Raw genomic sequence first — 16,592 nt, 5'->3', positions numbered from 1 at the left:
TTTAAAATGAGAAGTAAAATGCTTATGACATTTTATATAGTTACTCCCCCCCCCCCCAATTATTTCTAAAAACTGCATTAAAGGAAGACTTCTACATAAGATTGTGTACAATACCAAATAATTGTAATTCCTAAACTTGGTTTCCTTCTTCCTTCTGTTCTTTTTGTGGTGGGAATAAGTGCTTTCTGTCAGTTTGACACTGTGGGGAAGTTGTTGTTTGTTGTGGTGGTCTGAACACGGCTAGGATTCTTGGGAGATCGCCTACCTTATTACACAGGGCAGAAGAAGCATCCTAGAACACTTCTGCCCCAGGTCATCCATGGAGCCTTACGCCGCCCGTCATACGGCATAGGGTGACTTCCGATGGGGCTCCATGGGTGAACTGAGGTGGCAGTGTGGTGGGATGCGGACGTCGTCAATATGGAAGCCGCCCCATGTTCCATTAGGAACAACGGGGCTGGAAAGCGTCAGCTGGCAGCCAGGGTGCTATGATTGCCCTGCTGCTACCCAGCTTCACCACGGAGGCTGGCAAAACACAAAGCTGGACCTCATCAGTATGATAAAGGCCCCAGGGTTTGTATTCCTGTTCATTCTGGAAATCCACTTGGTGAGCTTGGAAAAGTCATACTGTTTGAGCCCTCCCAAAAAAAACAGTGGAAAACCTCAATTGAATGAATTTTCCAGAATCTTACATTCCTAGGATTGTGACTTCGTCAGATTACACTGGGAAGTATTCAGAAGAAGAGAGTTCAGTCTAACTCCATTCCGTAATAAAAAGGAGTTTTTCTCTACCTTGGGATCACATTGTTTAGTGCACTAAGTTGTCTTGCATATTTTTCAATGAAGAGGTTTCCACACTGCAAACATTTGGTCCTGCCCACCATCCCTTTCGGTGCTTTTTGGTACTTCAACTCCCACAATTCCCAACAGCAGAGAGGGAGAGAGAAGGGGTGGAGGGAATCCCATTTGAAAGGGCAACAATACTGGTCCTCCCAACACAGGACACAGACAAATCACGGAAGGAAGGAATAAAGGTACCCTAAAAGGCTATTTTATTTTTTTGCAAAGTAGAAGCATTATGAGGTAGTTTACAAACCTTCCTGCTTGGGGAGCAAAAGGAAATTGCACAAAAAAAGTTTATTTTGTCTCCTCCCCCAATTTCTCCTCCCACAAATTGGGTAATCCTAACCTGAGAGCAACGAGTGCTACTTCATTAGAAATTTGGCAAAACATCTGGAGTTTTGAGAAAAGTCCATTTCCTCACCTCTTCCTAATACGTTGGAAAAATGCTGCCCTCAACATTTAAAAGACTCATTAAACATTAAAAGACTGTAGTAGATCCACAGAATACCAGATTTTAAGTGTAGAAACCAATGGAATTTAAGTAATGTGATGAAGTGGTAAGTGAATGCAAAAGTGTACCTTAGGTGCAAGTGTAGTTTAACTCTTCTGTCACCCTCCTATTCCTGACATGAAACCCTCTTTGAAGTGAAAGCTGCTTTGGGAGCATTGCCAGTTTCCTTCCCAAGACAAATAGTTATTTTGGTGGCAAGAGCAGCAGCAGGTACCAGAAACGCGACTTGTCAGAAATATGACCAGAGGAAAGTGTTAAGCCATCCTTCCAGCTATATAGTAATTCTGTCTGGATTGGATCCTGGGGCTGCAATTAAAGAAATTAAAACAACAAATGGATGCTAATGTGAAGACATATTTAACAAAAACTGCAATTTGGCCCAATGATCAGACATACAAGAAAAGTGGGGATTGGGAAAGAATATCACCGGTGAGTCCATCAACACTCAAGCAACAAGACAGGTAACAGCTTTTGCAAGCATTTTTCTGTCCAAGTGCCTATATCTCTCTTTGACACTTTCATTACTTGCATGGCCTCCTTTTGCACTTTTTCGCCCTGTATATATTGCCATAATTTAGCAAATAATTTCCATTTCACTCTCTGTATCATTATAATCCCTTTATATGTGTTATTGAGGCAAAGAGGAAATTTGCCATTTGAACATTATTAAAGGGCCTCTTGACAGATAATTTGATGCTGGAATGGCATTGGACTTGACCTCATCAGAAAAACCATTTGCTCTCTATCAGTATCTTGGTAAACCTGTAAAATAATCACAGGAGGTTGGGTAAAAAAGCACTAAGGAATTAACCCTTTGAATATTGGCTTTTTAATGCCAGTCAGTTGGACAGTAAAATGAGCAGTACATCTGCCAATTTAGAAATGGGTAGCAATTCACTGTAAATACTCCGAGGATGCCTGCCATAGATGCAGGTGAAACATCAGAAAAGAATGCTTCAGGAACATGGCCATACAATCCTGAAAACTCACAGCAACCCACTGCAAATACTGTCCCCCCCCCCCCCCCCCGGAAGCTTAAATATTGTTATTTGTATGTATTCAGAATTAATGGGATCTTAAAACCATGGTCTGTGTTGTTGCTGCTGCTGTTAACTGCTGCCAACTCAACTTTGACTTATAGAAGACCTATGAATGAGAGATGTACAAGTCACCCAATCGTCAACAACCTTTCAGACTCAGGGCCGTGGCTTCCTTGACTGAATCATTTCATCTGGAATGCAGTCCTACTCTTTTCTTTTTGCCTTCTACCCAGGACCAGCCCTGGGCAATTTTCAAGTGTAAGCAAACCGTATTTTGGCGTCCCCCCCCCCTCCCCCAAATACAGTGAGAGTGGAAGAAGAGAGCCATGGAGATTTCCCCAAAGTGCCGGGCCTTGGCTGGAGGGAGGAGTTTCCTCTCTCCAACCAAGGCCTGGCCTAGGAAAATGCGGGGCGCACTTCTGCTTAGCAACATGCCACGCGTTTCCCAAAGTGCCAGGCCTTGGCCAGATTTTTTGGGGGATAAAATCAGGTATAATGTGAGAGAGAACTAAATGAAAATCCATTCTGTCTATCATCTCAGACACCGTGGTGCCCCTTTTATTTTATATACAGTAGAATCCATACTATAGATCAGGGTTGGGACTTGTGCTGCTCTTCATATATTTATGAACTGTGACTCCCATGAGCTATCTTGAAGGGCCACACAATTCCCATTCTTCTTAGAGACCTTCTCTCTTCTATCATCTTGCCTATTACGTTTATTGATATCTGCCTTCTATTAGGAGGAAGCAGCTATTATTAGAGTTTGAAACTCTTGTTTACCTCAGCTCCCCAAATTCCAGTGGCCATGCTTGCTGAGGGAGGTTTTGGTCCTTCCAAGCTAAGTTTCTAAACCTTGTATCTATATTTATTACTGTAAACTTGCTGCATCAATGGAACCTACTTTTACATTGACTTTCCACTAAATAGTTGAGTCAATTGGCTATACAGATTTAGCATAAAAAATAGGATTCAGGCTACATAGAAGAGTCTGTTTTGTGACTGTTAAAAAATCTCATACAGAAAACAATTTCCAGATTCTGTGATTGTTCCTGTAGTTTGTGTGTGCACATATATGTGTATATTTGCATATGCTTTTGTAAACCGAGGCCCCATCTACACTGCCACATAATGTAGTTTCAGAATGGAGTTTAACTGCATTGAACTGCATTATATGTCAGTGTAGATTTATATAACTGTTCAGTGCAGTTAAACTACACTCTGAAACTGCATTACAGTATATGGCTGTGTAGATGGGGCCTAAGAGGAGAATGGCTGCAGCACTATTCTAAAGAGCAGGTTAGAAAAAACTACCAAAGAGTTCTTGTAACACAGAAGAATCGGTTGAGTCCTTTATGCCAATGGTTTGCAACCTTTGGTCCAGGTGTTTTGGACTTCAACTTCCAAAAATCCCAGCCAGTTTACCAGCTATTAAGATTTGTGGGAGCTGAAGTCCAAAACACATGGAGAACCAAAGGTTGGGAACCACTGCCTTAGGCAGTGCATTCTCTCACTGACAACAAACACAACTCCAAATTGAACAGGCCAGCGGCAAAGAATCAACCTTTCACCAGGAGCTGAACCTGACTGGAAGGCCATCAGAACCTTTTAAACATGTGGACAGTGTGGCCTTCCCAAACGTTGCATTAATTAATTAATTTCTGTGACAGTTTCTAAAGATTTCCCCCCATTTTTAATAAGTCATATGAAAATACGCTTTCAAGGATTTCAGAGTGCATAATGAATTACAAGTCCGGAACAGCATGTGCAACATTGATGGAAGGGAAAGACTTATTTCTGCAGTGCTTGCTTCTTGCAGTATTAACTACCAGCCTATGCCATTTATACAATTCCTGCTTTCATCTTCATAACCTCAGTACATGAAAGCTTTGCAGGAGAATAGATAAAGCTTTCAGTGTATATTGTCACTGAAATGGGATTTCCAAGGCCTCTGTTTTTAATCAAACACATGAAAGATTAAAATTAAAACAGGCAAGAAACAAAAACACACACACACACAAATGTTCCCTCACAGGGGTTAGGTTCCAGGACCACCCGCAATAAGTGAAAATCCGTGAAGTAGGGATGCTATATTTATTTTAATATTTATATATTATTTTAGTAGTTATACACTATTTTAAGTCTTTATCAACCAATTGTGTGTTGATAAATCGCCTCCTTCTCCTCCCATTGCCACTTGGGCTCCTTTTCTCTCCCTTTGGCTTCTCCTTCCTCCCTTCCTTAGGCTGTAAATTGTAATTTTTTAATTATTTATAATAGTCTTTTAGAGGTTATTGAAAAACCGTGAAACAGCGAATGCGCAAAAAGTTAACCACAAAATAGTGAGGGAACACTGTAGTGGGAAGGCTGGCTGGAAAAACACAAGATTAAGCAAGCTCTAAAGGGCTTTTTACAGGATAAATTTGGAATAAAACAAAGTGTAGAGGTGCTTGTTAACACCAGTTGGAGGTTCTGGAGTCACAAGTGGCTCTTTTGGTAAAAAAATTTGTGGTGGGACAGGGCATGAAAGAGGTGAGGTGCACCAAAGGCCTTCATGTAGCTATAGCTATTTACCATGGTGTATTAAACTTCCTGACCTTTTGGAACCAATATAGTATTTCCTCTGCCTTTGTGGGAGCTAAAAATTTCCCAGCCTTAGCCTTGACATCATTGTATCATAGTTTGAGTATGGGACTATGTCTCTGGAGACCAGAGTTGAAAGCTTATTAGATGATTATGGGCAAGTCACACTCCCTCCACCTCAGAAGAAGGCAAAGGGAAACCCCTATGAACAAACCTTTCCAGGAAAACCCCGTGATAGATTCATCTTAGGATGTCATAAGGCACACAAAAATTCAGCTTTGTCCAAGGGCCCTTCCACACAGCCATATAACCCAGAATATCAAGGCAGGAAATCCCACAATATCTGCTTTGAACTGGAATATATGACAGTGTGGACTCAGATAACCTAATTCAAAGCAGATATTGTGGGATTTCCTGCCTTGATATTCTGGGTTATACAGCTTTGTGGAAGGCCCCCCAGAAAGGGCTAACTCATTAAGTGAAGGTCTATTCCCTCCCATTTTAATAAATCTAGCTCTCATTTGTACTACCAATTCCCAAAGAAACAATTTTTGGCTTGGTCCCACGAATCGTAGCATTGTTTCAGAATGAGCTGCCATCTCAGGGCATGGGCCCATCACAGCAGAAGCTAGCTGTGTGAATGAACTGTTTCATTTCGTCTTTCTTCACAACCACATAATCTATATCAGAATGTGGATTAAAAAATCCAGTTCCACTCTGGAGAATCTCTGCTCCTCCCAGGAACTGTGAAAAACCTCCAGCAGCATCCACAAAGCTCCCCTCATTGCGAATTGATACAACGTAGCTGTGTGGAAGGCACCAGATAAATGAATTTTTCTTACCCCATTTGGAGAAAAGATGACCCCCCCAGAACTTTTTGCGGCCTCTCTAGAATTTTATTTCTTTTTTAAAAATGACAGTTTGTTGCTGAAATTTGTCACCAGTCACTGCACTGGAATCATTGGGAACTGAACAAAAAACAATTATTGTAGTCAGTGAGTTACTGAACATCATAGTCAATGTAGTTCAAAATGTATAATTCATATTTCAATATCATATTAATTACAGTCGATTTAGGAGTATTTAAGATTCATTGAGGTATGAATATAAATTTAATCATAATGAAACATATATCATTGAAATGATTTCATGTGTTAATAATGGGTGGAAGGAATTTTCATGCCTTTAATTATATGTCATAATTTAATTTCAATTAATTCCTGCTAATCTTTAATCCATTGTATGTCTATATTGTTTAGTTGTTGTGTTTTTAAGATTACTCTGGCTTACAGCAACGCTTATCATACAGTTTTCTTTGCAAGATTTATTCAGAAAAGGTTTGTAATTGGGCTCATTTTAAGATAAGAGGAGGTTTTGGTTAATGTCACTTAGCAGGTTTCCTTAGTTGAGCAAGAGGCAGAGACAACATGGAAATAATAGAGATAGGTCCCTATCCCAGTAAAACAAGAGCAGCTTGAACATATTTCAGGACACCTTTTATTCAGAATTAAAGACATGCATATGTGAATGAAACAGCCAGTATTGCATGGGTAAGCAAATACTTGCAATTTTCTAAAGACCGCTTCAAAATTTATTCCATACCGCATCCAGGAATTTGTTGTTGTTGTTGTTGTTGTTGTTTTTTGTTTTGTTTTTTTTACTAGCCTCTGTTTTCTCATAATTTCCATTTTGGTGGCAAAACTTATAGTTCTATGCTTTTATTAATATACTTAGGAGCGGGGATCTGGTGAGACTTTTCTGTTCTCCCCATTGTCTCTTTGCTTTGCTGTTCATGCATGCGCCATAAGGAATTCGAATTCTTACCTTTTAAGTAAGTTTATTTAGTGCTTAAACCATAGCTCTTTCACATACAGGACAAACAAATAAATACATAAAAACCAGATTATTAAATACAATACGAAATACATAATAAAAACACTACACAAACCACCAAAATGCTACATAAATCAATGGTGAGATGCATCCTTAAAATAATGCATAAAATACTATATGAACTAGCTCTTGCATAGTTGAAAACCAAGGAATATTCAGTATTATTAAAACTTTTTTTCAAAATAATTTTTATTGTAAGAATAAGATAGTATTTAATAAAATAAAATAGTAAAATGTGAAAAAAAATGCTTAAAAAGGAAGAGCGGAAGAAGAAAAAGAAAATAAAAATACAAAAAAAATAGAATTAACTTCCAGTCTTCTCTGTGAGTATTCTTCTTTGTCGTGTTCTCTAGTTTTGTTTTATAGCTATTCCCTTTTCATGGCTTATCTTCTAGGGGACGTGTTTTACTTCAATATGTAATTTCTTCTAATTAAGTCATTTTTTCTTGCTTCATTAAGTATGTCATTAAAGACCAATCTGTTACAATTTTTTTCTGTCTGTCATGAGTGATTACCTATGTTAATATGTCCATTTCCATTATATCTATCACTTTTAGTATTCATTGTTCTGTTGTTGGTTGTAATTTCCATTTTTGGGCATATGTTATTCTGGCCGCTGTTGGAGTAATTTGTCCTCATTTTTCTCTATTTTGAAGTCTATAATTCCAAGTAAAAAGTACCCAGGTTTAAATTGGAAATGAATATTTAGTATTTTTTTGATTTTCTTGTATATTTCTTTCCAGTTTTGTTTTTTTTTTTGCTTTCTTACATGACCACCATAAATGGTAGAATGTCTCAGTACTCTCTTTGTACTTTCAATATTTGTCTACAGTATTTTGATAGCATTTTTAAAGTTTCTGAGGTGTTAAATACCATTGGTACATCATCTTGTACCAATTTTCCTTCAAGTCATATGCATATGTATATTTTAATTTTTTATTCCAAATTTTTTCCCACTCGTCCAGCCTTATTGTATGCCCTATATTTGCTGCCCATTTGACCATGCAATTCTTAATCTGCTCTTCTGTTGACCAGTCCAGGAGCTTTTTATATATTTCATAATTATTTTCTTTTCTATTATTTTTTCCCAGAATTTGTCCTTTTCCATAAATCCCAATATTTTATCTTTATTGTAACTTTCTCTTATTTGTCTATATTGAAACCATGATATATTTTAATCTATTTCTCTCATTTCCTCCTGGATTTTTAATGCCATGTCTCTGTTTTGGTTTTTTTTGCCAAATGTTTAAATATGAGCCGTTATTCTTGTCCAAGTTCCCTTTTATATGTGGCTTCTAAAAAGGAGATCCATAATGGTGTTTCTGTATCTAGCCTTTTTAAATATTTTACCCAATTTTTTTTATCAATGCCAATCTTATAAAATGATTGCTGAAAATTTTCACAATTATTTTGCCATACCACAAGTATGCCTGCCAGCCTGCTCTCAGATCATGTCCTTCCAATATCAATGTCTTTGTATTTTCTAGTGTTGTCCATTCTTTCACCCAGGCTAGTCCACATGCTTCATAGTATAATTTAAGATCTAGTATGTCAAATCCTCCTCTTTTCCGTATTATTAAAACTTAAGCAAGAAACACTTTGGATATAAATGACCACATTATTATTAGGTAAAAGCATCCCCAGAACAGTCGACTGCAATATCAGAAATTAATCTTATCCATATTTTCAGTGCTGCCAGACAAAAAGAAGCACCTCGTGAGTAACCACAGGGTTAGTGTCAGCCAAGAGTCTTACCTTGTAAGGAAGCTCATATGGCTAAAGTTGGACTGGCAAGAGTAAAACCCAGTTCTTTCCTTATTCGGGTTTTATTGCATTGTTTATTGCAACCAAACACAGACAGTTTGTGTTTCTCCAACCCTCCTGCACCATTCTCCCAATTCTGTTGTTGCTAGTCTAACTAGAGGACAAGATGGAAAGGGGGCAGGGCAAGCATTATTAAAAGAAGTTTCTTTCTCAGAAACTTTATTAACTGAGGTGTGCTTGTACATGTTGAGGTAGGGCAAACAGAGCTTGAAGAAATAAATGGTCATTCTATCCTTGCTTTGGGGAAAGATGCCAGAGAGACTTTGGGGATGCCTGGCCTTCGTAGTCCCTTCCTCATAGCTACAGGCTTAGAAATATATGCATTTCTCCTGTGTGTGTAAAGGTACACAGAGCAACTATCATGGCTTCTTCAATGAACTTTTGGAAGTTAGGCATCTTCTGGGAATTCCCCTCTTAATGTGTTCTCTGTTGTGCTTAACTCTGTTGCCTTCTCCACGCTTGGGTCATGAAAGGGGTAGAAGTCACCATCTAGCCTTCTAATCCCAAATCTTGTTGTTTTTGCAGCCCACAGCTGCTGTTAAGAGACAGTGTATTGCCTGTGAATGTATTTTTTTGGTTTAGATATCATTGCAATAATACATTCAAGATTCAAATGTAACCCACTTCCAAATCAGTCTAAGGCCCCTTATACAATGCCCTATATTGCAAGATCCGATCCCAGATTTTCTGCTTATCTTCAGATATTATTGAATTACATTTCTCATAATCTCTGACCATTGGTGATACAATTTAGTGTTGATGGCAATTGGAATGTAACATGAACCAAATAGCCAACATTTCTCTACTTCAGTGTTTAACCTTTCCAGTGTCAGAAATATGCTCCAACATTACAAGATAAAACCTCATCGCTAGCTGTCTCTGCTATCCTCTGCTTCTCCCTGTATGTTATCTACATATATGAGAATGCGATCAAGGGACTCTGACATGTGCGATATATTTTTCTTTGTTGGAAACTCTTGAGGTGTTCTATATAACCTATTTTTACTGGATTCTCTGTTCTTCTCTATAAGCTGGGTATATGTAGAAGAAATTCCATGAATTTAAATAGATAGATTCTTTTTATCTCAGTGAGGTTGCCCTCCTAGGAATGCGGGTGGTGGTGAAGCCTTTTCTTGGAAAACCAAAACCTATAGCCCAGTACTGTTGCTGCTTCCTTTGGAACAGCCCAATAAGAATAACATGCATCAAGAAGTTCCAGTTGTTTAGAAGATTGCCAGGTATCTACACTTCTTTTTGGCTTTATTTATTTAAGCCAGATGAATTTCTTTTTGTAGTAAAACACACAATTCACGATTAATGGCAGTGGACAAAAGCCGTCAGCTTGTCAACATGTCAAACCAGAAGTGTGGTGTTGGGTTATTAAATTCCATGAAAGAAACAAGAAAACCTGTGGGGCCTCTGACTGCAATTCTGTCATGACTTGAGAGTGAAAAGCCCTCCACCATGTGGTGGATGGTGGTAGTGGGATGTTCAACCTCACACTAGGAAGATTGTTTCCTGCCTTAATTCCACTGGAAAGCCACTGGTAGAAGAGATGATGTCTTGACCACATGAACTCTGGCCTAGTGTTATTTCTGACCAAGAGAAGGCTCTCACTTTATACTGCCAATCATTAAGGAAATGAGCACCAAGTAAAATAGGCGCCACTGTCTCTTGCTACCTTGGTATCTCCTGTGGTTTGGTCCCAGAAATCCCCCACCCTGTGGAAACCAAAATGTTTGGATACTCAAATTACATTATGTACAGTAGGATGGTAGAATGGTAAAATCAAGGTTTGCTTTTGGGAATTTCTTTTGGGGGAGATTTTTTCAAGTTGTGAATGGTTGAATCGGTGGATTCAGAATCCATGAATACAGAAGGCCAACAGTATTCTGCTTGAATTTTTATTTCCATTTCTTGATCTAAATGTTTTTTTCTTGGATACTGCTTTTATGGCAGATGTGAGCCAACATAGGAGATTTTTTTAAAAACTAAAGAGTGCCATTAAAATGCTTACAATACATAGATACATGAATATGCCTCTTTTTTCTCTCGCATCCTCTGTCTTCCATTCCGAGGCAGCTTATGGACCAAGTGTATGGAGGTGTGTTCTTATTTCCATCATTTGTGGAGAAGGTACTGCACACTTATGCACAAACACACACGAGACAACTGACAACCCACTATTGCTTCTATCTAAGTAGTGGCTTCTTTTTCCAGTGCCTCATAGTCATAATAAGCTATTTAAAGAAAACATTCATGCAGTGTCTTGTTTTGTTCCAAGGATTTTAAGGAAACCCTATGGATGCTTCTGCTAATATGTCTTCTAGCACTAAACTAGCTCCTTTCCCTTCTCTTCTCCTCCCCCCCCCCCTTTCTCTTTTTCTCTGTGTTTTGCAGTTCTGCTAAGCCAATCCTCACTAGAATGAGCACAAAACAAAACCGAGTAAACAGCTTTTGTACATCTACATTAAATGAGAAGAAGCCTGTGACGGAAACCTGTGATGAAGGAGAACGTTGACGAATGTAAAAATGTCTGATTGCCACGAGCTGCCTTCTAAATATAGATCAGCCAGACATGCAGTGGTTCTCTGGAGAGAGATTCAATCATGGATTTACCCACCAGCTCATTAGAAACTGTCGCTGAATGCAACATTCGGAAAGGCATGCATGAAAAGTCACATAAGGGGAATAAATTTTAAAGGGGGTATCGTTGTTGCTAGGTAAACACATTAATATACATGAATCAAGGAGGTTTGTACACTTTTCTAAAAAATATTTGACTGAAAAGCAGAATATTTTAGAATAAAACATTTCAGGGGGCAGAGATAGTTAACTCAGCGAATTCCTCTTCCAGTAGCCAGGAAGCAGATGAGGCACTGCGCTTAGCTGAGTGTCTTTACAAACAAGACTCTCGTCTTTCTCATGCTACAGAGGAAATGGTGTGTAACCTGTGATCTACCATTTTGGCACATCTCATTTGGCCTTCATGTTTGCAGTTACCTAGAAACCTCTCAAACTCTGAGTTCTGTCTGTTCTATAGGAAATGTACAATGTAGTGGCTCTTTCTGACTTGATTTCTCATTCTGCTGAGGTGCATGTGCCATATGGTGGTGGTTCCCATGTTGTATTAGAATCCAAAATATATTAAGAGGAGGAAGAGAGGTGATATCACTGGAGAATGATGAATAACCTCCATCTCCTTACATGGTATTTTCCATATTCATCTCAAGGTAGTATCCTTAGCCCATAAAGGTACTATGTCCTATGTCTGCACTTCCTTCTTTGCCTCTCAGATGCAATGTCACCTGGGGCAGGAATTAAGCAAGAGAGGAGAGGGAAGGATTTGTTTGTGGGCCATAATCCTGAAGGATCTAGCTGGTAATCCATTGGGAGAGATGTCAGCACGGATGTGGGCTAAGACCCAAGAGCAGTGACTCACAGGGCCAGAGCTAAGAATAGGTGCCCCTTTCTCTCTTCCTGATGCTTTTCCCCCTAACCAATGGGCTGTTGTAGGACGCAAAGATCTTGCCACTAGTCTGAAACCAGTGGATGCAGAAGCAAGTTGAGGCTTCATGGCATTAGCTTGAGAGCTGCAGGCTAGTCATCTTGATCTAAGATAAGATCAGGCTAGAGCTTTTGGTAAGAATAACAGCCCAAACCATTTTGTCATCTTGGGCTGAAAATACAAATTGGTGTTTTGTTTTGTTTTTAAAGAAGGAAATATTTTAAAAACAAAGCCTTTAATGCCCTTCCCCAATGCAGCTACCTCATCTGCCTCATGTTTGAGCTAGCCCGAGTTGGAGTTAGGGCAAGATTGTTTGAGATCTTAATATTTTGTGAAATGCACACAGCCTAAACTGTTTGGGAGCCACTACTATAAGGGATACCATTTTGGAAAACATAACACAGTAAGTTCATAAGCAACATGGTGTATTTCTTGGTGTCAAAATGTAATAATACATGACACTTGTGCAGTTTTTCTCGTTCTATGAGTAATAAATGAACTTTCTTTTCAAATAACAATGAAGAGATTATTGGCTATAGAACCAGGGTTCTAGACTTGGAGATCAAGGAATGTTTTTCTATTACTCCATTACAACATTTGCTATTCTATGAGGCTGCATACCATGCCAGTTCCTGCTGGAAATTGGTTTGAATGGGACAAATGCATAAGAGGAAAAAAATATGATTGCCTTGTAGGTGGTTGTCATGTATTCTCATTGATGTAGAATTAGCTTCAGCAGATGTTAAAGCTCCCATCTTTTTGCTCTAATGCTGCATTTAGAAAACCTGACTTAATAGTAATGGATTACAAATCCAATTCTTTAATAACAGTGTGTACCCATTGCTTAAATTCGCACAAGACTTAAATATTACTTATACGAGACAGAAAGTGGTAACTGTTTGCTACAGATGTCATTCCACAAGATGTTGCTCATCCTTTCTGCCTCGTATCCATCACTGCATTTAGCATAAGAGAAGTACACTGTAATAGCCAAACCTTTTTAGATGAACTAGGTTTTACATTTTTACAGTTTTGAATAAATCTGTAGAAAGCACCTTGTGGTTAAAAACTATAATTTCTCTGCTTAGAAATGTCTATGCGCAATATATAAATAAGGATTTATTTTTCAGCAAATGGTTTCTTTTCTCTCTAGGTACTTACTTAGCTCCTAGCATTGTAATATTTCAATGCTATTCACTGTTTGCCAGAGGAAGTTGCTGATAACATTGTGATGTAACTTAAGTAGATATTCTTAGCTTCTTTCCACAGTTGAGCTGCATAATGTGATTCACTTCTGTGGTTCCAAGGACAAAATGGCTCATCAAGAGCTTGAACCAAAGTCAACGGGAAACCTTCATTCTTCTTGAACAGCCTGAAGAAACTCCTAAAATCTTCAGGAAATCCAAGAAATTGTTAAAAAGAAATGTTATGTGTACAGTTATATACAATACATTATTGATTACCGTGACAATACCCAATGAATCTAGGTATCTAGATAATTCAGATTAACCAGTATAATAAATATGATTTAAAGACATAAACATTAGACATCTGACAAGAAAGGCAGTCTAACACTCTGTTAAGAGTAGCAAAACGTATTCCATATCTTGGTGTTTACTTTTTGTCAATTGACAATAATCAATTGTATAAAACAATTTTAGAACAGGTTAGAAGGGAGAACACAGTATAATGGGTTAGACCCAGAATTAATTATTATAGAATAGACCAAATAGAAATCAGGGCAACACAGTTAATCTTACTTAGAGTAGGCCTGTAAAAATCAATGGGGTTTCATGATTAAAGTTCAATTGATTTCATTTGGTTCACTCTGTATATGATTCAATCTGCATCAAGCCCAATCATTTGAGGACATGAAATGTTGATCAAGATATTACAATGGAGGGAGAGAATTTTCACTGAGAATCCTTGTGCTTCTAATAATATAACATTCCACCCTCAGATTTATGGAGTAGTTGTGTGAGTTTTTCTTTCATGTCCTGGTTCTTGTTTTTATTGGTCAACTTTGTTATGCTAGAGTCAGCCATTCGTTTCAAATGTTGTAAACAAGATTGCTATCTGAATGTTTTCCAGTATTGCCCTGACTGTTTCTTTCATGGCTTATGTAATGCTTCAAGATCATAACAGCCATAATTCTACTGCAATGGAAGTGATAGTAATAGATCATGAGAATAAAGTTCAGCAACATGTAGCACAATTCTCACCAAGTAAGTAATAGTGTATCCCAACTATCCGTTACAGCACAATCCTCTTTAGGTTAACTTCCCCCCCCCAAAAAAAAATATAGCTTTAATTATTTATCTAAACTCCTCCTTTAAAAAGTTTGGTCAATGCTAAAATAGAATGTTAGAGGCAAAAATGACCAGATGTATTTTAATCAAAGAATAGGCAAGCTAGCACCCTCCAGATACAGTCACCATAATAACCAATCATTAACCATGCTGGCTGCAATTTATGAAATTATAGTCAAAAGCATGGTTGATTCTCCCTCATATTAGGGGTGTGAATCATGCACCTCTCCTGGCGTTTCCAAACTGCACTAGTCATAGTCACCATACCCAGGGGATAGAGGTCATGGGAGCTAGGGATCCAACAACATATGGAAGACCACAAGTTACCCACCCTTGCCTTCTCCAATCTAACTCATTATACTGGAGAAAAGACCTCCATATCCAGAAGACCTATATTGTGCTGTAAAAGGAAAGCAGGGATGATGAAATTGCATGGTTCCAGAGATACTTCTAGTACAGGACAGTAGTTTTGGATGGTTGGAATATTAGTATGGACTCACAAGGGAAAGTAGGAAAGAACATCAGTTGGAACTGTGATCAGTTGGACCACACAACCACACAGATATTGGGTTGGCTGGCCACTCTTCTGAGTACTCCAATATGCCTCTGGTTGGCCTTCCAACCAATAACCTGGCAGTAGTTGAATACCAAATATGAACATTTACTATCATTCGCATTTCGAATCAGAGTAGGCAATAACAAAGGTTCAGCTTAACTGTTGTCACAGTGTTATATCTAGTCAGCCCGCTAGTCTTGAGTCTGAAGCCTACTTTTCAGAATCCGCTGTTCTTTTAACTTGTTGGCCCTAGCCTTTCATTGATTCTAGACTTCAACGGGTTTCTTCTTTTTCGTCTTCTTTTTTTTTTTATAGCCTCCACATGCAAGGAGTGGGTACCAACTCTGCTCCCATTTTGCATGTTCCCATTGCTCTTCTCACATGGAGAGCAACCTTGTGAAGAGAATTATCTATTATCTGTGCTGACTCTCCGTGAGATCTGGAACTAGTGTGATCTGTATCCCAGGTAAATGAGGCTGTCTCCTACACAATGCCACTCTCCATCTGCAATGATTGATGGAAACATGTGAGGCCAACTATGCTGTTCCTTGTCACAATTTACAGAGAATAAATACCTGCCTAGGACTTGTGGTTAGTTTCATTCCTTGTCTTCTGGTGGCCTCTGGTGACTCTTGCTAAGTATGAGACCTTTCGAATGTGTCTCTTACCTGAGCAATCTCACTCGTTGACTCAGTATTGGTGTTTTTCTCCCTGAAACAGCCCTACAAAATGTGCTTTTATCTTTACCTGCCTCCACCTCGACCTCCTTTCCTTCTGTACTTTCATCTTAACGTTCCATGTGAACTCTTCTGCGGTGGCCACTGCCCTCCTATCATCTTTCTGATTTCTTCCCCAGCAACTCAGAATGTTCCCACAATGTCCTGCTATATTTCCCCAAGATTATAAAGGCTCACGACTTCTCATTACCTAGTCCTAGCAAAACCATCCATAACTCAGTTTGTTGACACTCAAGTGGTGTTGTTATCCTTAGACACAGATTGTAAAAGCCAAGCTTGTTCAATCTCTTTAGTGTAAGTTCACACTTCTCAGTATTCTTTTTCTCACTGTAGCCCAGTAGTGTTTAATTCAAAAACTTTGCAGACTGATATGGCTGTTTCCATTAATGTTTATGTGTAAATATATGTGTGTATATACATACATATATATGTATGTATGTATATAGAAAGCAAAGCATTTTAAGTACAAACATCATTCAATGTAAGTATAAGTATGCTTTTAAAGCTCTTAAAATGTAAACACTTGCCTTCCCCCTTCCCCTCCATGCTCTCATCCCATCATAATGTCAAAAAAATCTGTGGCTTTGATTTGTTGTTTGTTTGTTTTTTAAAAAGAAAAAAGTCAACAAATTGTAAAAAAAAAAACTGTTGGAATATCTGACTTTCTGAAGAAACAAAGAACAATAATTTTTGTTACTTTAACGTATGCTTGGTATTATGGTACCTAATAAAGGTCAGTAATGAATTTTGTAGCATACTAGAATAAAGTGTGCTAGTGCCTTTCTCCA

At 38.4% G+C, this 16,592-nt stretch overlaps 1 protein-coding gene across 2 annotated transcripts in view; it reads left to right on the top strand.

Moving 5' to 3' along the window:
- lhfpl3 (LHFPL tetraspan subfamily member 3) overlaps nucleotides 1-16,592 on the top strand; it is a 291,185-nt gene extending 274,593 nt beyond the window's left edge. For both annotated transcript variants that reach the window (XM_008111544.3, XM_008111545.3), the window contains one exon: nucleotides 11,095-16,592. In XM_008111544.3, the coding sequence (XP_008109751.1) occupies nucleotides 11,095-11,123 (29 nt within the window). In that variant the 3' untranslated portion in view covers nucleotides 11,124-16,592. The remainder of the gene's footprint in view (nucleotides 1-11,094) is intronic.

Source organism: Anolis carolinensis, chromosome 5, assembly GCF_035594765.1.
Source record: "Anolis carolinensis isolate JA03-04 chromosome 5, rAnoCar3.1.pri, whole genome shotgun sequence".
NCBI lineage: Eukaryota > Metazoa > Chordata > Lepidosauria > Squamata > Dactyloidae > Anolis > Anolis carolinensis.
The sequence above is the reverse complement of the archived record's forward strand: the minus strand, read 5'-3'. Positions and strand labels throughout refer to the sequence as shown.